The 24,332-nt window shown below is 39.6% G+C and overlaps 1 protein-coding gene across 1 annotated transcript; it reads right to left on the bottom strand.

Annotated features, from left to right (window-relative positions):
* Nucleotides 1-683: 683 nt before the first annotated feature.
* Nucleotides 684-22,467, bottom strand: SMARCE1 (SWI/SNF related, matrix associated, actin dependent regulator of chromatin, subfamily e, member 1). The gene is made up of 11 exons (XM_065909152.1): nt 22,047-22,467; nt 19,778-19,829; nt 19,558-19,601; nt 16,519-16,623; nt 11,570-11,650; nt 10,252-10,383; nt 9,816-9,987; nt 4,646-4,818; nt 4,012-4,113; nt 3,179-3,389; nt 684-957 (listed from the first exon to the last, which is right to left on the bottom strand). The coding sequence occupies exons 2-11, from the start codon at nt 19,782-19,784 to the stop codon at nt 749-751; spliced, it is 1,236 nt and encodes a 411-aa protein (XP_065765224.1). The 5' UTR covers nt 19,785-19,829; nt 22,047-22,467; the 3' UTR covers nt 684-748.
* Between the last annotated feature and the right edge of the window lie 1,865 nt (nt 22,468-24,332).

Raw genomic sequence — 24,332 nt, 5'->3', positions numbered from 1 at the left:
AGTTTTGTGATCTACTCTGTCTTTGGAAAACTCAGGGAAAAAAAGTACTTTTCCCCCCTGTACAATAAAGATGAGTTCTCACCAGAACATATCCAATATTAATTACAACAAAAGGCAGTATAGATAAGTGTATATGTGCCATGTTCACTTTAATGACTATTTTATAAGCCTAACTATGGAGACTATTTCTGGATCAATACAATCCAAGTGTGGTTGTAGGTACACTCAACACATTAACACAACTCTTGATATCTGACACTGATGAAAAATAAAAAAGGGTAAGTGAACAAATACACACTCATACACGATTACGTTCTCAAGAAGCTGCTCTTTGTGGAAGGAAACAGGAAAGCGGACCTTCAGGAAGCTATTGATGGGGACTGGGAAGGCTTAAAGCTATGGCTTTGGTAAGCACCCAAGTGAGCTGTAGGAAGGCATTTGTACAAGTAGATTCTGCAGCATCAAAGGATAATTCTCTAAAAGAGGTGGGCATTTTCTCAGTTAATCTAAATTCTGAGGCTCTCAGCAGTTGAGGGCTAGAAATAAGATCCAAAGAACCATCTTTGCAACTGCTTACAAAAGGTGACTGTGCCATTCAGCTCGTGATGCTAAATGGTCCAAAAGCCTTTGGTGGTGTAAGATATGGACAAGAACAATATTAATACACAAACCACATAACACCATTAAAACTCAAAAAACATTTTTTCATTTAAAAAAGTTATTTAGAACACATAAAACAAGGCAACATTTATTCTTTTTTCTCATCTTCTGGTACGGGATCTGTTGGTGGCTCCTCCACGGTTGCGCTGTTGCTTTCTGAGCCGGTGTTGCTATCACTGGTCCCTTCCTCTGCCAGACTGTCCACCCCTTCCTGCCCACTCTCCTTGTCCTCAGGAGTAGACGTGCCTTCTTCACCATTCTGTTGGCTTTCTGTCGTATCCTCAAGATGTGCCTCCTCTGTAATCACACATTTGTCACTGTTATTTCCCAGACAAAAATTTACTCTTCTAACTGTGCTGACACTCCAGAGCTGCAGCATCCAATGATAAGGCAGCCACTCACTACACATGAATACACATCAAGCACCTGAGATGGAGTAGCGAGACCAAGGAACTTTCGGCATGTTAAAAACAAGTTGGAATTTGGGGAAAAAATCTACTTTTTAACTGTAAATTTTGAATGTAAATACAGGTCAAGTATTTCTGCTGAAAATTTAGCTTCCAAATTTCAATGTGCTCTAAGTCTAAAGTGCATAGTGGTGTTTGAAGATTTATTAAAATTAATTTCATTTAAATTTCATTAAAAAGAGTCGGCAGCAGAACATTTCTAATTACACAGGGACATATTTCTTTGGACAATGCTGTGTGAAGTGCTTGGATTTAATGAGTGAGAAAGCAGGTACAGAAATGGTACAAGACTGATAAAGTATTTTGTTATAAGTCATGGTAGACTGCTTTCTGTTATTGCTCCAATAGCCTGAAACGATTTTCTTCAGTTTTTTTTCTTCAGCTAGGAGGATAAAAACTTGAGTAAAGACCTATGGAGGTCATGGTTTAGTCGCTAAGTTGTGTCTGACTCTGTGACCCCATGTATTGCAGTCTGCCAGTCTCTTCTGTCCATAGGACTTCTCAGGCAAGAATACTGGAATGGGTTGCCATTTCCTTCTCCAGGGGATCTTCCTGACCCAGTGATCGAACCCAGGTCTCCTGCTTGGCAGGAGGATTCTTTACCACTGAGCCACCTGGGAAGCCCAAAGACCTACAGGCATACTCTATTCACAGATGATAAGACAGCGGCAGAGGGCTGAGTGGTGTTCCAGCTGCCAAATGAGTGGAGGAACCATACTTTCACTCTCATGCTCTTGCTTTAACCACAAAACGTGTTCATGCTCCAAATTTGTTAAGATAAAAAACACGTGCACACAAAACAGAAAAAGGTTCAGATAATTAAACTTAAAATCTGACTATCTGAAATGTTAATCTGCTGAATTACATTCTGTAGAAATATCTGGTAAAGACAGTACATTCCACTTAATATTTTCCAGATGTCACATCAGCAGTTGTCAGCAGAGCGCCAAGTGTGACTGTGGCCCCTCTTGCTCTTGTGATGACAGCCCAGGGAGCTTTCGGTTGTTTCCCGTATCTCCAGCTCAGTTCTGTTTACTACACAGCGCGCTGGGCAGGGTCACAACAGCGCGCAGGGCGACCCCAAGATTCCAACCAACAACTGATGTGATCTGTACGTCACATAAGCTTTACACGTTACTGTTTGCCTTGAGGCATGCTTTTAGTCAGGAAAATCAGTAGAACTGGAAGTATGAATTTTTCTAGGATGGAATCAATAAACACTTTCTTTAAAGATGAGTTAGAAAACCTTCAGCTTTTGTGAATCAGGCTGTCTCAGTTGCAACTCCTCAACTACACGGCTGGAGCCCCAAGGCAGCCACGGATAATGTGTAAACAAATAAAACTTTAATAAAATAAAATAGAACTTAATAAAACTTTTCCAATAAAACTTTATTTACAAAAATAGGTGGCAGGCAGGATTTGGCCTGCAGGTTTTATTTGCCCAACTCTGTTCTAGGTCACCAAAGATGACTGATCTTAAGGGCAAGGACCACATGCTGTTTAAACAATTTTAGCAATAAAGGTTAAAATACTGAGTGCCAATATCATGTCAAATCCAGTAATGATGATTTTATGTCCATCTGCTTCTTATCCTTGGTAACTCAATTTCAAGGGGTGGGTGCTAGAATACTTACAAAGGAGGAAACTGGAATTAACTTACCTAGACTGCAGGTCACAGTGCTGGCATGGGGTGAAACAGTCCCCAGATCTGTGGGCCTCCAGGCCAGTACCCTTAACCATTAAACCACTGCATTCAATACTTTATATCCCCAAGTCAGGGAATGACATGACTCAATCTGGGCAAATACCCAAGACCTCAAACAGACTAAAGGCAACACATCACTCCTATTTTGTACCAATATTAACATTTTAAGGGAATCTATTATAAGAGATTAAGATTTGGGAAGAAAAAATGCGTATGTGAGATGAAGAATAATTCAAGAGGCAAGATTAACAGAGTGACCTCCAGAAAGCACTGAGAAAGGAAAATCAGAATTAAAGACAGCTGTAAAAACCCTCAACATTTACTCTGCAACCAACAGGCAGGTTACCTGTCTCCATCGGAATGCTCTCGTCTTCCTTCTTTTCTTCGGTCTTACTCGCTGCTGGCTCCTCCTCAGGAACAATACTGCTCTGGCTGCGCTCAACTTGCTCTGCTGCCTCTTTTTCCCTTTCCTCCTGCCTTTTTCGAGCCTGTTCCTCAGCTTGTGCAATTTCAGCGGCAATTTTTTCCATATCCACTTCTACTTTCAAACCACACAACTAGTAGTCAGAAAACAAAACAATCTCTTAGTAATGTTCTTTTCTTACAATCTCTGAACCAGAGAAATTATTTCATAAGTGGGTTTTCTTGGCTAAGAACTATATTCATATATATGGCAGGAAAAAAAACCAAGCTCTTGTGGTTACAGGAAAGTTGCCCTAGCAGCCATGTAGTATCAAGTGTTACAGAATAGTTGGTGAAGCAATGCTGAAAGCACTGGCTTATATTCAAAGCTTCTATTTTATATTTCAGGCTGCCAACACTATATTAACTTGTTTTCATGTGAAGTGCAAACCGTGAACTACAGCTAATAAAGACATTTGATGAATAAGTTGCAATGAAAATAATTCACAAGTATATGAGAGTTTAAAATATCAGAGGGTTCTACAGCCTCAGGCCTAGTTCACTGAACGTGTATACTATACAATGTTTCAAACCTATTGCAAGGTTGCCAGAAAATGGAAATTATTTTATAAAGTAAAGATCTTACCAGCTATAGCAAAGTTAACCCTGTTTCAAAGTGAATGACACTATATAAGAACACTATTTTGGAAAAAAAAATGAGAAAAAAAAAGTAACAGGCACAGTGATACAAATATAGTTAACATATTAAATCGATACCCTTTTAAGCTCATTGTTAAATGAGTCTGTGCTTTCCAGGAATTTCCTCTTCTTTTCTTGGTGTCGCTCCTCTATTTGAAGAAGTTCAGCTTCTAATTTTCGCTGTAAAAGATAAGATCAGGTTTTGTTATTTACTACTAAATTATCTTCTCTAAAGCTAATGTCAAATACAGAAAATATGTCTCTTTTTTTTTAAGGGTCCACTTTTTCACAGTGTGATAAGTGTTTTGCATTTTTAATTTAAATTACTCATTATATAATGTGCTAAGATTTAAAAAATGTAAAAATGCAGCACAGAGAGAATGACTCATTAACAAGAGTAAGTTAGACAATACTGTCAGCTCTCAGCAATTTTTTGGAAGAAAAACATTTAGTATGCTAGTAAAGGCTGATAGGATGTCTCAAAATTCTTAACAAATACACTTTCCGTCAAAAGGTTCCCTGTTACAGTTTTAATGACAAACTTATTAAATCTCTGGGAAGGGTCTAGTCCCTCCAGCCTCTTCCCGAATCAGGAACAGGTTAGATTGGACATAAATATTTAATAGGCACACTCATGCCTGGAATACAATCAGGTTACCAGGCACCTACGGCACAGGCCCATCTTACTATAACAAATGTTTTCTGTCTTTACCTGATGAACCATTAAGGACTGGACCTGTCGTTTAAGAACCTGCATTCTAGCTGTTGTGACAACCGACCGAACGTCTGGCACCACACTCTCACTAAGGATTTCACTGATGAGGCGGTGGTTTCTCTGGAAACGGGCGGTGGCTGTATGCTTCATTGAAAAGCCATCATCATAATCTGGAATAAACAACATGATCTGGTAATCAGGTCGCCAATTACCATAATCAGGAGAGAGTAACAATGTTAACACTTAGTTACCAAGGAGCCATGGTCCTCACTGGACTAATAAGTGGGTTTAAAGGGCATCAAGGGAGCACCAGGGCAGTCACTTGATAAAAACCATACAGAGGATACAATGTGTTCACCGGCCAAGATGTTGGTTTTTCTCACAAAATCTTTTAAGTGAGGATGTGCATCTGATAATTGGCTGAAACACAAATGAGATATAACCAAGTGTCTTTGGCCTGGAAATCAATGTGAAGGCTGCATGTGACAGCAGTACAGATTCTGCCAAATATTTCACTCTTTGGATAGTAATTCAAAGCTTTTACAACTGATGATACACAGGAACTTTCTGGTGTCTTTGTCACTGTAGCACTTCCAAGTAAGGAAAATGCCCACTGCAGAAAAAACATTACCTCTAGTAAGAGCAGTTTCCCAGGTGGGCATATATATTTTATCATATTAAAATAACACTAAGGCCTTAAAAAAGGTTTAGTTCTAAATTTCATTTTTAATTTTTATCAATTTATACACTTATACATTTGTTATCAGTGTATAAAGGTATCACACATTATTTCTATTCACTCAAGTTCATATACATATAGTATGGGTCTAGTTTACAAGCTTATTTTTAGTAGTTATTACCTTTGCACAAGGGCTTCCCTTGTGGCTCAGCTGGTAAAGAATCCACCTGCAGTGTGGGAGACCTGGGTTCAATCCCTGGGTTGGGAAGATCCCCTGGAGGAGGGAACAGCTACCCACTCCAGTATAATGGCCTGGAGAATTCCATGGACTGTACAGTCCATGGGATCACAAAGAGTCGGACACGACTGAGCGACTTTCACTTCACTTCACTTTCACATTTGCACTTACATTATTACACTTTGCCTAAGTGGGTCTTAAGAAGCATCACTATGAACAAAGCTAGGGAAGGTGGTAGAATTCCAGTTGAGCTCTTTCAAATCCTAAAAGATGATGCTGTGAAAAGTGCTGCACTCAATATGCCAGCAAATTTGGAAAACTCAGCAGTGGCCATAGGACTGTAAAAGGTCCGTTTTCATTCCAATGCCAAAGAAAGGCAACGCCAAAGAATGCTCAAACTACCACACCATTGCAAGCGTCTCACATGCTAGTAAAGTAATGTCCCAAATTTTCCAAGCCAGGTTTCAACAATACGTGAACTGTGAACTCCTAGATGTTCAAGCTGGTTTTAGAAAAGGCAAAGAAACCAGAGATCAAATTGCCAACATCCACTGGATCATCAAAAAAGCAAGAGAGTTCCAGAAAAACATCTATTTCTGCTTTATTGACTATGCCAAAGCCTTTGACTGTGTGGATCACAATAAACTGTGGAAAATTCTTAAAGAGATGGGAATACCAGACCACCTGACCTGCCTCTTGAGAAACCTGTATGCAGGTCAGGAAGCAACAGTTAGAACTGTACATGAAACAAAAGACTGGTTCCAATAGGAAAAGGAGTACGTCAAGGCTGTATATTGTCACTCTGCTTATTTAACTTATATGCAGAGTACATCATGAGAAATGCTGGGCTGGATGAAGCACAAGCTGGAATCAAGACTGCCAGGAGAAATACCAATAACCTCAGATATGCAGATGATACCACCCTTATGGCAGAAAGCAAAGAAGAACTGAACAGCCTCTTGATGAAAGTGAAAGAGGAGAGTGAAAAAGTTGGCTTAAAACTCAACATTCAGAAAACTAAGATCATGGCATTCGGTCCCATCATTTCATGGCAAACAGTGGAAACAGTGGCAGACTTTATTTTTTTGGGCTCCAAAATCACTGCAGTTGATTTAATCTTTAAATTAAAAGATGCTTACTCTTTGGAAGAAAAGTTATGACCAATCTAGACAGCATATTAAAGAGCAGAGACATTACTTTGCCAACAAAGGTCTGTCTAATCAAGGCTATGGTTTTTCCAGTAGTCACGTATGGATGTGAGAGCTGGACTATAAAGAAAGCTGAGCACTGAAGAATTGATGCTTTTGAACTGTGGTGTTAGAGAAGACTCTTAAGAGTCCCTTGGACTGCAAGGAGATCCAACCAGTCCATCCTAAAGGAAATCAGTCCTGAATATTCATTGGAAGGGCTGATGTTGAAGCTGAAACTCCAATACTTTGGCCACCGGATGCCAAGAGCTGACTCGTCTGAAGAGACCCTGATGCTGGGAAAGATTGAAGGCAGGAGGAGAAGGGGATGACAGAGGATGAGATGGTTGGATGGGATCACCTACTCAATGGACATGAGTTTGGGTAAACTCTAGGAGTTAGTGATGGACAGGGAGGCCTGACATGCTGCAGTCCATGGGGTCGCAAAGAGTCAGACCTGACTGAGTGACGGAACTGAACCTTTGCTCTTATCATTACCAGGTTTTGACATATCTGCTAACAATATGTACTATTATTTGTTAATATTTTTATTTAAATCAACTAACTTTTAAAAAAAGCGCTTCCTCCTAAGCAATACACATTAAAACAAAAGTTCCTCTATCAGAGGTGGGGGACCACATTGTACGAAACTCTACTGCAAAGGCCCTAACTCTGCTGCTGTGTCATTTTAGCACGTCCCTTAATATATGGTACTTAAGTAGTTACTGAAACTCTTTATTATCAGAAAATACCACCACTATGAACTGTTGTGCCAATTATTTTTGTTTCAAGTAATTTCTTTAGGATATGTACTTCTGAAATTAAAATTACTGGAACAAAAGATACCATTAAAAAATTCTGTGACGTTTTTACTTCTTAAGGGAGAGTTTTTCATATTCACACTTAGGATTATATACATTTGTGCTAGGTTATCCATCTAGGTTTCCTTCTTCTTATTGTTCTTCTTTCATATGTCCCCAGTGTTGATCACTGGTAAAGTCTTAGCAATACGGGTTTGTCTTTCCTTTTTAAAAAAATTTATTATTTTTTGCCCATGCTGAACAGCACGTGGCATCTTAGTTCCCCAAAAAGGGTTTGAACTCACACCCCTTGCATTGGTAGGGCATAGACTTAACCAAGGAAGTCTGCACCTATCTTTCCTTGCATTTTAGTCGGCTGATTGATTTTTGGGGAAGGGGAGGGTAGGTTTATATTTTCTAATTCACCAGGTATTTACTTTATCTCATGAATATTCTCTTTCTAAAAAAAAAAGCCTTCACTATCTTGTGAGGGTAACTGCCTATGTCCTGTAGGCTTGTAGGTCTTCTCTGCTAGAGTGAGCAGCTGCTGAACTTGTGGACCTTCAGCCTTCCTCTTGGTTTTATGTACATTTCCACCCCCCAAGTCTTCCTCTTTCTACTCTGTTCTGAGGGGTAAAGTCCAAGGCCTAAAGTCATCCTTATCCTGGCATCTTAATTATTCCTGTCCTTTCTTACTGCCAGCTCTAGTTCTAATATCATATTTTAAACTTAAAAAATGTAACGGGCAGGAGTCTGAGGAACAGAGAAAGGTCACTTTTTCAGACTGCTCCTTAGTGAGTCTCCTTGCGCCTCTCCAGGCTCATGCCGTTTCTTACCTTCACCTAGTGAAAACTTCATCTGACTCCTACTTACGGCTTCTACATTGCAAGTCTTTGTTTTCACTTATTACTGACCTCCCATCCTTCCGATTATTTGTAAACTGGATCTTCTTCTATTTTTTGAGTTCTGTGCTTTTTTCTTGTATTAATCATTCAATCTGAGCAATTAAGAGTTTGTATGTGCTCGTGTGTCTGTAGCACTGCTGACTCTGCTTAATATGCTTTATTGTCTTTATTCCCTAATCTAGTCTCTACGTTTATTAGATTTGTATTTATGAGGATATTTGTCAATATTCCAGTCCTTTCTTTTAAAAACTCACTTTTGTTTTTCTCTCCAAGTATTTCAGTTTATTCATGTCTTTAGGTGGTATTAGTGCTTCTTTTCTTAAAGGTCTCTTCTTAAAGGCCTTACAGGCTTCTTCTTTGTTATTACTACTTTAAAATGGGATCTTAAATTATTTTCCTGATGTTTTTGTTGCTTGCAGCTAGAGCTTCCAGCCTCTTCCACATCACAGCAGCACATGAGGAAAATGATTTGTATAGCACGCGTGCTCTGTGGATGCGTATACTCATCGCTGGAGGTGGCTGGCTCTGACGCTCCTTGCGGCCTCAGACCCCACCTGGCTGCAGAGAAGCACAGGCACACCTGCGCACCCTTCACGGAACGCCGACCAGGAAGCTCTGCTACAGGAGCGTGCGTGTGACGTTTGTAGGTATGCACCCTCGCAGGGCTTCCTAAGTGGCTCAGTGGAAAAGAACCTGCCTGCCAAGCAGAGACGTGAGTTTGATCCCTGGGTCAGGAAGATCCCCTGGAGGAAATGGCAACCCACTCCAGTATTCTTGCCTGGGAAATCCCACGGAGAGAGTCTGGTGGGCTACAGTCCATGGGGTTGCAAAAGATCCAATGTGGCTTGGCGACTAAGCAATAAAGCACCTTTGTAAGTCTGGTGACTAGGCAATAAAGCACCCTTATAAGTATCATTATGAGCTGTACTTACAAATTCTAGCTGGATTTCTGAACTAACTAGAGTTCAAAATGTCTCTCCCCACTCATTAACGTTCTCGCTTAAGAGCCTTTAACTCAGCTGATTTAAGGAACCAATAACAATAACTTGAAGGCATTTAACTTTTAAAAGCAGTGAGGTAAAATTCTGATTATGGCTAAAAACATCTTTCATGCATTCTGAGTACAAAGATTTTGATAAACAATAGGTAGTTTTTGCTATTTTCTACGCTAAAAAGGGTGTTTTTCTTTGGGAAATTTACACACAAATCTTAATCAAAATAATTATTTAAAATATTGAAATGGCACTTAAATTATGCTTTGTTTCCCATTTAAGATAGGAAACAAAACTTCAACTTAAGAGATTTCTCATACTTTAATTCTCAGAGAAAGCATAAACAAAACCCCACTATTTTTTTACCGTCTGGGTCTTCAGCAGGCTGAATGCTCATGTAAGGTTCTCCTTTCTCCATGCGAGACTGTCTCTGTCGACTTTCTTCCTCTAAAGCAGCTTCTGCACGACTTTTTGCATTTATGTAAGCAAGGTACGCGGGGGAATTATGGTAGGCCTTCATAGATTCATTGTATTCTATCTGAAATTCAAATGTTTCTCTGTTTTAGAATTAATATTTTGCAGGTTATAATGAATACTTACATTATCTCATTTGAAGATCAAAAGACAGGATAACTATCTCCTTCTTACAGACAAGGAATCTGAAGTCTAGAGAAATTGAGTGACTTGACCCAGGCAGATGAAGCCTCAGCTGTCTGATTAGACTGTATGTTTCTTTTGTAAGTAATAAGCAAGTGTTCATGAACTTTATCTTGTACCTGTCCCACAGTAGTTTCCATCCTACCTTTTCTGCTTCGTATTCATTTAAATATTCTTGTTTTTCTTCATCGGTGAGATCTCGCCACATGCCACCAATAATCTTGCCAATCTCCCACAACTTTAGGTCAGGGTTGGAAGCCTTTACTTGGTCCCAGACCTTGAAAAGGAAACAGTTCAGATTTTAGTATTGATACCTAAAAATACAGACTTTTACAAATACTTTTTAATAATTGAAGTAAAGTAATACTTTACTTCAATCATCAACAAAGGCACAAGGAATAGTATCAAAATCCGTTGTTCCCATCAGCCTGCAGCAACAATTATCAAGGGTCCTCTGCTGGGTTACTTTAAGGCAGATTTCAGAAACCTCCAAACACTGCAGACACTTTGATGCAATAACTCTACACAGTCTATGTCTTTCTAAAAATTCATGAGTTTAGAAGGAATGCAGTTACTGTGCTTAATACAACATACCGTCAAATTACACATATAGTAATTATGACCAAAAATTTCAAAATTTCTAAGTAGTGGTGAAAATAGGTAAATGCTCATCTTTAATAAAGGTATCAGCTATACTTATTATTTGGAGAGTAATGGAGGTTCATCACCCCTTCCCCCTAACAAAAAAAAGAAAAATTCAAGAAAAGTATGAAGAAAATAAAAAGTACCATAAGTTGATTGTTTAGAGATAACCATTGTCTTCTAGGCTTTTCTTAAAAAAACTCAAACTGACATGTACTTCCTATTATTTTTATAAAAATAAGATATCAGTACTTGTAGTCTTGCATTCCTTTTTTTCACCTAACTTGTTTCTCATGTCATTAAATATTCTCCAGAAGACTATACAATGCTGGCTACACAACTTTATCTTAAGTGTTTTAACTGTTTATTATACACACATTTATATTATTTTTGGGGCTATGCTGGGTCTTCATTGCTGTGCAGGCTTCTCCCAGCTGCACCGAGAGGGGACACTCTCCGGTAGCAGTGTGCAGGCCTCTCTGGTTGTGGAGCACAGACTCCAGGCATCTGGGCTGTGGCAGCGGCTGCTCGGCGGCATGTGGGATCTTTCCGGACCAGGGCGTGAACCCTTGTCCCCTGCACTGGTAGGCAGATGCTCAACCACTGGCATACAAGGGAAGCCCTTAGCTGTTTTTTTAACCATTTTCTTGTTGGATTTTAGTTCTGGAATGTTGAGATCAGAACTAATGTCTTTAACAACTGCGATCCTGTATCCTCTCCTCTGACCATGCACAAAATGCCGGCTAAGTCCATCGAACCTTGATGTAAAGCAAAGAACAAAGACTGCAGCCCTCACTCCTTGCTGGCTCCAGGGCACCTACCTTTCTGCTGTACCTCATGTAGGGCATCAGCGGCTTATCTGGTGGCTTTGGGGGTTTTGGAATCGTGATACCAGAGGACGCCTAGAAAAGAGTTAAATACGTTCATTACTCAATTGCGAGAAGTTCACCAGCAAACTGAAAAGAGAGTCCCTTTAAAAATTCTAATGCGCCTTTCTTCTACTCGTCCATGGATACAAGATTCTTATATTTTCTCCACTGAAAATAGCTATCACTGCAAATTCAGAAACGTTCACATCAAAAGAAAATAAAGAAAATGACTTTAACCACAGAGCTTTTTAATATGTTACTTAGCAGTTTATTGCCACTGCTTTGACAACCTGGCTGTAAGAACAAATAAAATATTACACAATTATCAATACAGCAAAAATATATGGTTATACATGAGATGTCCCACATTTAGGACATTACCTGGCATCCTTTCATTTTGCTTAATTTACCATTACATATACAGTCAACACTTGATTATCTCACCAGAAGCTGAACCCGATCAGCACTTACCACATCTCACACTGCCTACTGGGGACTATTTACTATTTGTACCATTTCAGGAACACATTTCCACATGAACAACTACCACCGCCACAAAACCTACTCCCTAGATTCAAAAGTGAAAAACTAACAAACAAAAAACCTTATTACTCCTTTGCTATGACTACAGATTTTATTTTTCTTAAGGTTCTATATCCATATCTAGTTTTTTTTTTTTTTTAATAAAGGAGATTAGGAAGTGTGCATTGAAGTCACGCCTTTTTTGTACTCCTAGTCACAGTGGAGGAGTGAACAAGTTTACCAGGAACAGAGAAATGACAGAAACAGGGTCTGAGTTATTTTGAGAACGTATGTTAAGAAACTCCACTTAAGTTTTCAAAAATGCTGATTTTTGTGGGGGAAGACAGAGAAAAAAGAAATGGCAAACAGAAGGTGAGGAGACTGAAAAAATAGTTTTTAAAAAGGTAAAGACGAAAGTGGGTAAGAGAAAGGCAAAAGGGAAAGAAATAGAGGAGATGAGCTCCTTCTAAAGGCTAAATCCAGGAGATAAGGCAGCCCCATGGGCCCCCCCACACACCTCCAGCACAGGAGAGCTGCTTCTGCACCGACTCACATCTCTGCACACACTGCTGCATCTGATCAAGGGCCCAGCATCAAATCATGGCTGAATTACACTTGTTTCCCCCACATTTCTGGAAGACTCCTGATATTGATTTTCCTGCCAGGCTGGGAAGGAAGAAGGCTTCCTTCTAATTATCAAAAGATAGGAATCAACAAATCTTTACAAGAAAACTAAGGTGGCATTTGTTCCCTCGCCCATATGTTGTTCTTGTGGTAAAACCAGAGGGAACCCCCCCCCCAATTCTCAGCTGAGACCCCCAAGTCTAACCTTATTTTTCATCCAAGGGCTCAGGGAAGAGTGTGTCTGTACCCCTTCTACCACTTTCAAACAACGCTTCTTCTTCCTACGAGAAGGGTCTCCCTCCAGCCCTATATACTTGTCAGTAACTCTGCTTCTTCATACATGAACTTACAAGAAAGCATTTCATCTCTGCAGCAGCATTCCTCTCTTTCCACATCGCCCATGTATTCTTACCACACAGGATGCTGATGCTTGGGTAGACAAACCCTGCTTTTAGCCAGCAGTGGGCAGCAGGGTGAAGTGAGACTGTCAACAGTAGCGGTACGAACAGCCAACAGGAGATCTGTCTTAGGGTGGTAGGAGTTCTCTGGGGGGGGTGGGTGTAGATTTCTACAAAGCTAACCTTCTGTCATGAATTCAGAGCAAGAAACACACAAAAGTCTGATTCTTCATACATAAAGTTACTAGATAGCAGTTCCAACTCACAGCCAACACAAACCTTCAGAATTTCATGAAGTGGGTTACAAATGAATTAGAACACTTTAAAAACAAATTATAGTAATATTTGCTCCTTGAAATTTTTCAAAGAGCTGCATTTTATAACAATGAATTTGCCTCTTTTTTTTCTCCCAAAGGAAGGTACCTGGATCATCTGCATGTTGAGGTCATATTTTCATTACATTGACCAGTCAATTTACAAATACGAACAGAACCAAACCAAAACAATAACAACAAATTTAAATTCTAGCTGGTTTTCAGGACATTAAAGGTTAATATCACTCAATAGTCTTAATTTATTAACCATCTCAAACAGACATCTTTCTAAAATGTCTCAAACATTACTCTTCTAAAAAAAAAAAAAGGCAGTTTGCACTGTACACAATTATAACCACTGCTTTACTATAATCCCCTGGTTTGAGGTATGAAAAACTCTGGTTCCTTTATTAAATGACCTGATAGCTATGATTTTAGAAGGCATGTCCCTTTTTTAGCTATTTCCTTCCTTGTTGCTGTCAGGAAACCTAACTCCAGCAGCAACTGTCCCTCTCTCCAAATGGCAATGAGTTGGGGGAAAACAACTAATTATGCTAGTTAAAACTGCTTACAACAGAGGAAGGTCCCCTATGAATAATAAAGTCTATGGTTTTGTGAGATTTTGGCTACTCAAGAGATTTGTGTTATTTCTTCCCAATTTTCAGCTGCTTCTCTGGTAAGATCTTATCCAAGGTTTTCTTCTGGGATGAAATTCCCATTAAAGCACAGAAATGAACTGTTCTTAACATTCTGTCTCAATCTGTTTTCACATCTGTACTTAAGAGAATGTTAATCAGCATCTGATGAAGAACTGACCAGAAGTGAATTCCACTTCATAGCTACCACAAGCACTCCAAAAGGTTTCAACATGCTTATGTATATAAAGTGTTTATTGTCTGAAAACTCTTCAAGTTTACTGGAGTCAACCGGAAAACCACATGTTCGTAGATCCTATGGGAAGCTACTCCACAGGGTGTCATCAAATCATTCTTTCAAATCAATGACTTAAGGTGATTTGCAGACAATAATACCAGAGAAGCTCCCCGACAAAGTAACACATAAATGGGGTCATATTGAAATAACACTTTTATAAAGGTCAAAATCAGATCTACTGAGTCCTAACAAAGCTTAAATTAGATATACAGACAAAAAAAAAAAGGGAGTATAAAACTTTAGGCATAATTTTTGTAGAGAATGATTACCTGAGAGGTCACTAAAAGTTGAAGGATTAACACAGGCTAAAAGCCTCCACATTTCCTAGGCCCTTTAGTTCAAGTCTACATAGTACCGGGATTACACTTCAATATGGTGTTGAGAGGACAATAATACAAAATAAAACAACTGTAAAGAACCAGAACATCAACATTTCTGTGCCCAACAGCCTTCCCATACTAATCTACCCTAAAGCTAGTGCTTACTCCAAATACTGGGTTCCAACATCCCCAAGAAGGAATGGGGAGAAACTGGCCAAGGTCCTGAGACAGCGACTGTACTTTCCTGTTCCTGCTAAGTCTCCACTGAATGATACCACTTTATTAACAAAGGATTCCCAGATACATCCAAGTTGGGAACAAAATGCTTACAGAAAATAAAATACAAATGATTTTAATATTACCGTTACCACCATTACTTTTCCATCAACATAGATAATCAAGAGCTGACTGTATAGAGCTATTAAAATGTAATCATTCTTTTGATTATTACCCATGAATAATTTTCTGTATTAACATAAATGATCCAAAATTGATTCTGCCCCTTAATTAAATTAAAATGTTCTTTATCATTTGATTACTTTGCTACCCATTACACTTGTCAAACAACACATTCAGGCCAGGGGAAAAACAAGTACCGATGCACATAAAAATTGTATGCATTGTAAAATGCATACATACACACACTTTGTCAGAATTCTTCTCAGATACCATGAAATATGCATGGCACATAAAACTTGATATGCTTATGAAGTACAAATTATGCAGAAACAATGAAATATTTAGACAAACAAAACCTATCAAGCTAAGCAACATGCTTACCAAGATAGACATATAGTTTGGTAGTTACAAGCTTTCTGCTCTAGCTTGACTACAGGGTGAGAGGGCTTTTTAAGTCACACTAATTGAATTATTTTTGAATACAGCAAACAAAAATCAGGTATTAAAAAGTTTACAGCCATTCTGGGTTGTATAAATTCTTACCAATATCACATTCCAATGTATGTAGGCATTTGGCTTTTGGATTTATTTATCTATTTTTGGTAAATCACTGTTACAGTTATTTGTTTTTTGGGTACCTTAAATTTCCTTAAATGAAGTTAAAGATAATTTTAAAGTAAAAAGTCTGAAGTTAAAAAAAAAGTCTGAAGTACATCATCCAATTTTGGTATCTCAGGCTGATTATTTAAGTGAAACAACTAAGTTAAAGAAATCATATCCTTTACCCTCTGAACTATAAATGTACTTCTGGTTGTAGATATGTATAGTCTGGTAACTCAAATCAATTTTGTTCAGCTTTCATTCTGCCATTCTTTGAATTGGCACAAATATCTTTTAAACTAGAAACGAATCTCAGTTACGTCAACTGTTAAATCCAAAAGACAAATAATTGTGTGCAGCAGTTCAAACTGGTAGGATAGCCCGAAAAGGCCAGGTCTATAAGCCCAGCCTTTATTAAGAAAATAGTTCTTGAGCCTAATGCCAATTACCTTAAATGAAAGATACTCTTCGCCTCAAAAAGGGCATCTTAACCATAGGGAATCCTAGGTTTGTCTACAAAGAGTACTAGCATTAAGTACCCACGGCTTTATCTCTACCAATCACCAAACAGAATGGATTCTCCTTTTCTTCTGTATACACATCCAGATCTATTTTTTTTTGTTGTTGTTTTTCAGTATAAGATTGTACAATGAATATTTAAAATAATCTAAAAGCCAGGTTAAAATTTTTTTTTAAATGGCTGTGCTGATGATTCAAAAGGACCTAAATCTGAAGGCATTTCTGGTCAATTCCAGTTGTTTGCTGGATGCTGTAATAGTTGATTCTCCTACCGTGACCCGGCTGTTGGTGCCCGGGTTCCCTCCCAGCCTGTAGTTGTTGTAGGCGAGATGACTGTATGGATTGTATCCCACAAACCCTGGTGTGCTGGGCATTTGCTGATGGAAACAAATGAGACAAAAACACGAATGAGAAATGAGCTCAAACGAGGAAAACACAGAAATGAAAAATGATCTGCATATGGCATGCAAAAGCAACCTGAATTTAAACAAGCAATGATGTGTTGTAATTGTTCTTTTTTTTCATTGAAAAACCAGTCTGCAAGTGGTTTTTTTTTTTTTTTTTTTGTCTCTTTCTGTCTCTTTGCAGGGGCTAGTGGTGTATGAGTGTGAATATGTTTGTCTTTCAGGATAAGCAATACACTGAAGTGTCTCGAACATTCAGGATCACTTTATGGTCAATATATGAAATAACAACTTAGCGATATATGTCTGAGATTGGAAAGCTTGAAATGTGATAAACTAGGAGTCTGAAAACACTTTACATGCAAAACAAAACATGATTTATTTGACAGTCATGTGAATGCCACCAATGCACTTATCTACCAAAAACAAAAACAAGAAATGGACTGCTTCCAAAGACAGCTTTAAATCATTTTATATAGTGTGAGAAATGAGAAGAGATTCAAATCAGGAAGCCAGAAGTCATCAATAGAAAAAAACATATGTGGGATTCAATGGATGTCACATACATGATCTCAAAACAAAGACTTGTAAGAAATGCATGGATTTCATTCTGGGGGTACTGTCTGATCTTTTTAACCCAGTCATTCTTTTAAAGGCTTTCTCTTCCATCTCTTCTTTGATCCATCTTCCACAGGTCAATCACGAACAATTTCTGCATTTAGTTTTAATGTGAACTACTTCTCTAGTAGACAGACTTGAACTTTCTTTTCTCATCTGATTTCCTGAGAGCCCTAGCTCTTTCCAACCACAATTGCTTGTTGGAGCAACAGAATTCTCGGCTTTTGTAAATTATGTGTTGATGTGATCACAAATGGGCTCTTATATAGCAGTGCCCTTTGTGGTTAATAAAATGACATCCAATGTTCATGAGAATCAAAGTATAGTGCATAAAAAGGATGTAGCAAAGAGAGACCAAAAGTAAGGTATTTGACCTAATGAAATTCAATCAAAACAAGTGACAGTAATTTCACTTTAACATGCAATTAATACCAATGCTGAATTGTATAATGTAAAATAAACAACACATCCCAACTAAGCTGTAGCTATCATCAACACAATTTTCTAAAACATGCCACTGCACATATCCTTAGTGTCCAAAAAAAAGGCATTCAAGCAGATCAATCATTTGATATTCTTTACAAGAGAACAAGTGATCAATTTCTAGTCTATGTAGTTACAGAAGACGCAAATCAAGCATATATAAGTAGGCAAAACACAGATGAAGTATCAAAGGCACGAAAGAAGTGTATATTACTTGGAGTGGTGGTACGTTTGGGTGGTAGTGGTGGGTGGAGGTGGAGGTGGTGGTGGTGATGGTGGTGGAAGGAGAAATGGAAATAAAATAAAGGAGGATAACTCATTTAATATCCATTCTGTTGGATGTACTAACTCCTAGTCTTCTGTATATTATGTGTAATGTAAAATTATAATGGTACAGAAGTATGATTAAAGAAAGGTAAAAATATCCCTTTCTACATTTAGGATATCATAGGGTTGGTTTCTGAGCTATTTCTATTATCTCAAAAAAATTAATGTCTTCAAGATAATATATGCTGTTAGAGGCAGTATTTGCGTCAAAATGACACCTTCAAAGGTTGCATACGCAATGATAATCACTGTTCAATATTATGAGGCAATAATGTAAGAAAATTAAGTAAGGGAACTTAAAAAAAATTGAAACTAAAACACTGCAATTATACCATTTCCAAAAATGAAGTACATGGTTAGCTCTTTGAGGTCAGGAATCTCAATTGTTCAAATCCACCTGTATAGCCACTAGCAGAGTGCCAAGGAGATGGTAGTAAGAAATGTTCTTTAAGAAAGGAAATAAACCAAACATAGGACTTTAAGATCTACTGGAAGTAACTTTAGAAACTGTACGTTATATAAAGTTGAGATGTGATACAGTATCCCTTTTTAAAAGCATCTTACTAAGGAAAAACACATTGTTGATAAACAAACATACAGAAGGTTAGTAAATAAAAGTAGTTTATCTAGTGGAGAAAACAAAGTTACACAAGGCCCTAATTAGTAAGCTAGCCTGAAATTCAGGGGTAGGGAGTATGGAAGGAGGGCTAACAGCTTTAGTTAAAGAACTGTTTTTGTAGGATATGGTCAATGTTAACAGTGTTTTGTTTTTGTTTTTAAATAAAAAAAATAACAAGGAATCCATTTCAGCAAGGCCTGAAGAGTTACTGTTAAATCTGTTTTGTGGATTGGGCAATTATTTTACATGCTGACCAAGCTGGGCCAGAGCTTGCTGGGTGAAAAAAACTAGTTCACTATTATTTATATACTTTGAAACATATCAAGTCTCAAACCAATAAACTATTATTTATGGCATAAAACTCAATAGCAGGATCTGACCCACAGATAATGAAATCCTTACTTGAGCAGCTTGAAAATAAAGATTTACAATAAGGTAGTATAGAACTGGAAGCTTTATTGTTTGATTTAATGTGAACATTATATACAGATAGGAAGAGAAAAATGTAACCAATTGAAGGTTAGGTTTAAAAACAATAAATGCCAGAATGAGCATTTATTTCATATTAGCTTTCAAGGTTCTTAACAGAGTGACAAGGAAAGTGTTAAACTTGCCACTTATTTCTAATTAAAAAAAGAACTGAGCATAGGAGGTTGGCATTTCAGTAGTATGTTTCTTTAAATGTTGGGGTTGGTTCAAGGTAAGATGCAGAGTTATTTTATTTGGTAGGAAGTGCTGTTTTTTAGCTGAATTTTTCATCCTGTTGCTGTGATGATTGAGTGACTGTCACTGGAAGACATCTGGGTTTTTGTATCAAGGCCAGACTTGGCTATTACATTAACAAGAAAATTAAAACTTACTGTTGCAGGAGCTGGGGTGGGAGGTGGGGCATAAGATGGTCTTTCTGTTTGAAAGAAAATAAATAACTTCTTGTAAACAACTGAGATATAATACTATGCAACAAAACTACCAATGGTCCTGTTTTGAAGAAAAAAAAATGAGAGTATTTTGGAATTCCCATTTGCTAGGGCATTAGTCTCTTATTAATATAGATTGATAAATATAAAAAATGAAACTTACTTGACATTTTGGAAGATTAAGTTCTCAGTTCCTTAAGAATGAATCTGAGACACTAAAATAAAAAAAAGGAAAAAAAAAAGAAAAATAAAGATAATCAAAACTCAGCAAGCATAAGAGAATGTTTTTCTAAAGAATAGGGTAGCTTGATATTTCTTTGTAAAATTACATTATCTTCTAGTAATCAAGCCTTTTAAATAATTTTACTAGTTCTTTAGGTCACTTAGTTGATCAGAATTAAATGACTAAAACAAATGACAGGGGATATTAAAAAGTAAAATTAGACATGTACTTGTAAGTTTGTTTTGTTTTGTTTTTTGATACTGAGTCACCTTTTGTATGGAAAACGTTTTGCTGATGCCATGTAAACATTTAATCAAACTGGTTAATACAGTAATGAAAGAATATGATGTATTATTGGGGCCTACCTCAACAAGGCCTACCAGACACTGACAGCTCCCTGATCAGCCACAGCTCTGCCTTCCTTTTAGGATACCGATTTCTTTCTAGTAAAACAGCATTTTACTCCTGAAGGCAGTGGAAAAGGTAACTGGTGTGACAATAAACTTCACATTCTCTTATAGTGGTAAACGGAGCTTCCCTGGTGGCTCAGCGGTAAAAGAACCCGCCTGCCAATTCAGAAGACCTGAGTTCAATCCCTGGGTTGGGAAGATCCCCTGGAGAAGGAAATGGGAACCCACTCCAGTATTCTCACTTGGGGAATCCCATGGAGAGAGGAGCCTGGTAGCCTACAGTCCACGGGGTCGCCAGAGTCAGACACAACTGAGGGACTAAAAAACAACAACATAATGGTAAATAGCTTCATAACCGCTGGGAATAAATTTTGAGAGTCTACTGGAAAAAACTCTGATCTTTCTTAGCTCAACTCAAAATATATCTCCTCAATGGAGATTTCTGGACATATCTGTACAAAATTAAATGTTCCCTCATTTGTACTCCAATTTACACAGATCAATGGTATCATATTACATCTGCTAATACGGGGGCTGAATGGAGACAGGGACCATCTAATTCATTATTGCTGTCCCAGTACCTAGCTCAATTCTTACCAACTTTGGTCCTAGTAACACTAGCTCAGGGCATGACCACACATACAGGAACTTGTTCCTTACCTCACTATACATTACACACAACGTGTACAAAGAGACGAACAGTGATTTTTTAGAAAAAAGGTAAATAATTTCTATGACTACTAGAGTATTTTCTTCCAACATTATGAGAAACAAACATGATTTTTTGTTTTTGCTCCTGTTTTGTATTTTAAGGGCATTTCTGGAGCATTATGACTAAGAGGCCTGGTGCGGAAAGAAAGAAATCATTTATTTTCTCAATGGCCCAACCTGGGTCTCCTGTCCCTCCTTAAGGTACAGGCAGGAAACCAGGGTCTGGGGCAGATTTCCTTCCTCCTCAAGCTTGGGTGGGCTGTCAACATCCAGTAGGCCTTGCTGTGGGGGGCCCGGATAATAACTGCCACAAGCTCCCTGGTGTGTCACATTTTATTGTTAATACTTTGAAATGACTGATCTCTTTTGCTATACCATAAATTTCAAGAGTGATCTCGTACATCTGTCCACCACTGTATGCATCCCCGGTGCCTGGCATAAAATCCTGGAGAAGTTATTTGTTGAATACCTTATACGGGACAGGTTTATTACTTTAACATCATCTGGTTTAACAGTCACACTACCAACGAGATATGTACTGCTATTGCCATTTTACGGAGGGAAAAAAGGAGTCTCGTTCAGTATAAGTAACTTGACTCAAGACACACAGTCAGGAAGTGTCAGAGTTGGGTTTCAAACCCAGGCCAAACTGTTGCCGAGCTTTCGCTCTTCACTCCAAGCCACACCGTGAGTCCTCAGATCGCTGCCTGGACAACGGGAAACCACCTTCCTGGGGGTGAGGACCACGGGCTTAGCTTGCCCCAAGGGCTTCCTGAGATCGATTCGTTTAGGTTTGATGTGAAGGTGCACTTTACCAGCGACTCTACTGAAGAGGAGCTAGCTTGCAGAAGCGCTTTGACCACTTCCGCGGGTTTAGTGGAAGGGGCACTTCTGGCCGCCCAAAAGAAGCCCCAAATGGGACTCTATCCCCACCCTCGCTCCGCTAGGCCTCAGAGGCCGCAGCCGGCCCCCGGCCCTGGTCCCGCGGCCAAGTCTGAACCCCAGCAACCCCCAGCAACCCCAGCCAAGCCGGGACCCCACGCCTTTCCACCCTCCCGACCCAGTCGGGCCCAGTCAGAAACACTCACCCGCGGGCAGAAAAAGCGCCCGCAGCTCCGGCCTCGCTTCCCTTTGTCCCGCGCACGCCCCGCCCCTCGCGTCCCGAGCTTCCGCGCTCGCACTTTCAACACTCTTCTTAATTCCTTTCCAGGCCCCAACCGACTATCTTCAGAAAAATAAACGTTCTAGTGGGGACGCGGTGGTGTTTAGTACAGTCAAAGATTTTTTTCAGGCTCCATACGTTCCTCAAAACTCCCCGAATGTCAGTACTTTGCCAGCCGGGCGCCGATTCGTCACTCTGGAGTGGGAGGAGGTGGCCCGACCGCGGGTAGGCCCGGACCGCGCGGCCCCCGAGGAGCCGGAGCGGGGACGGGTGACGCGGCGGGAGGTGCGAGGCTGAGCCGAGGGGAGGTGGGAGCGCGGCCTCAGCTTCCCCGCGCGGGGCCGGGAGTCCCGGAACCACTGTGGCCGCGCGGCCCGCGCACCACCCCGGCCGGACTCAGGCCGCGCACGCCCCCCGTCCCTGCCCCCGAGAGTTTGTTTTTCTCCTTCCGGTCTTTTTCTTTCCTCTTTCTCTGGAAGCTGGAGTGTATATAATTCAGCAAGCCGAGGATAGAGGGCTGGAGAGCCGGCTTTACCGAGCTTCCGTCCTCCTGCGCGCCTCCCAGGGCTTCCTGCCTGAACCGCTGGCAAGAGCTTTGGCGAAAGCAACACAGATCTGTCCAGTTATTCCCAAGCGCAAGTGTGGTGTAATTGTCACAGGTTTCTGAGCCAAGTCCCGGAGATGTAAATCTCCTTGCGCCAGGTTGTGTGTCCTTGCAGCGCCAGGCAGGGGGTCTGTGTCCCAAAGCGCCTTGGCTCATTCGGTTTCCTCTGCCAGGAACGACAGTCCTTCACTTTTGGGCTTAAACTCATCTGTCCTTACGGATCCAGCTCAAATTCTGTCTCTGATGCCTTCTGGGAACTCCCCTCCTCACGCGCCCCCCACCCCCCCGAATTTCTTCTTCTGAACGCCCAAGATTTTTGATAACTATTATGGCCTTTACCTAATACATTGTATCAGATTGTGTTTGTCATTGTCAATACTCTATGAGAACCTTGAAAGCAAAAGTTCAGCCGTTTGCACTGGTCATCTTCCTATAGCCAGTGCCCAGTAAGGCCTTGGACCATTGTTAGAAGCTCAGTAAATGTATATTGAGGCAGGCTACGGTCTAGTCCAGGACTCTTTTCACTAAATCATGACTGTTGATGTACTCGATAGCAGCCTCTCCTTGGATATATAAACACTTGGCCGATGTGGGCCACTGCAGAGGGGGAAGGATCTGAAATTACTTGAAAATGGTGTTGACATTTAGAATGATTCGATTCTTCAGCTACCCTTAGCCACCGTCCTGGGTGTGCCAGCAGGGACTAGGGCATCTCCAGAAGTATGCAAAACCAGGGACAAGTGACCCTCTTCCACCTCCAATATTTTCATGTTCATGATTAGAGATTAGTGAAACTAAAGAGAAACTAAAGGGAAAAGAGGTCATCAAAAGATAATGGGCAGCCTGACTGGGGCTTGAGATAATGTACCAGAAATTGCTTTTTTTAAATATAAAAGCATCAGATACATGGATTAATGTAAAATATACGAAGGCTTCAGCAGGGAATCCCAGTACCTTCTTTCACTGGCTTTTATGGTGGAGGATTGGGCAAGCGCCATGCTGGGGCAGGTGCTTGGTTATGTCATCTCTAGGCAGTCTTCTGCAGAAAAACTGCTAGGTGTTAGCAACAAAGCATACTGTAGTGGGAAAGGGAGGACCCAAAAATAGTAGGAAAGGAAAGGAGTGACATTGATACACTTTCTTATCTCCTGATCTTTACTCAAATGTCACCTGAGTATGTTTTTCCTGATCTATATAAAGCTGTAACTCATTCCCCAACCTCCTCTCTATTCATGGTTTTTTTCTATAGACTGTATTACCACCTAACATACTCTATTTGTTATATTTTTATGTTGTTATCTTTTGCTTCCCATCAAGAATGAAAGCTCCTTGGGCCGGGGATTCAACATCTGGAACAATGCCCATTCTTGTGCCCCTATCTGTGGAGTGAGTAAATGATCAGCTATCTCATCATCTTCCCTTTAGTTCTTTCTCTGCTCTGAAGATTTGCAAAATTAAGAAAGGAAGAATATAGGCAAAATATAATAGAGAAAGTCCCAGAGATTAAGATTGAAGAGTGAAATATCCAACAGGATGGACTCTACTTACACTGAGTTGCTGTTGATTTTTTTTCCCCAAGCAGACAGTAGGACATATGATCTTGCATGG

The sequence above is a fragment of the Muntiacus reevesi genome, chromosome 18 (assembly GCF_963930625.1).
Source record: "Muntiacus reevesi chromosome 18, mMunRee1.1, whole genome shotgun sequence".
Taxonomy (NCBI): Eukaryota; Metazoa; Chordata; class Mammalia; order Artiodactyla; family Cervidae; genus Muntiacus; species Muntiacus reevesi.
Note: the sequence above shows the minus strand (reverse complement) of the source record. Positions and strands in the feature narration are given on the sequence as shown.

Coding starts and splice junctions, on each gene's coding strand:
- SMARCE1 (XM_065909152.1), bottom strand. Junction 9,988..10,251: donor ATGAATACGAAGCAGAAAAG/GTAGGATGGAAA, acceptor TTTGAATTTCAG/ATAGAATACAATGAATCTAT. Junction 958..3,178: donor GAGCATTCCGATGGAGACAG/GTAACCTGCCTG, acceptor GTGTGATTACAG/AGGAGGCACATCTTGAGGAT.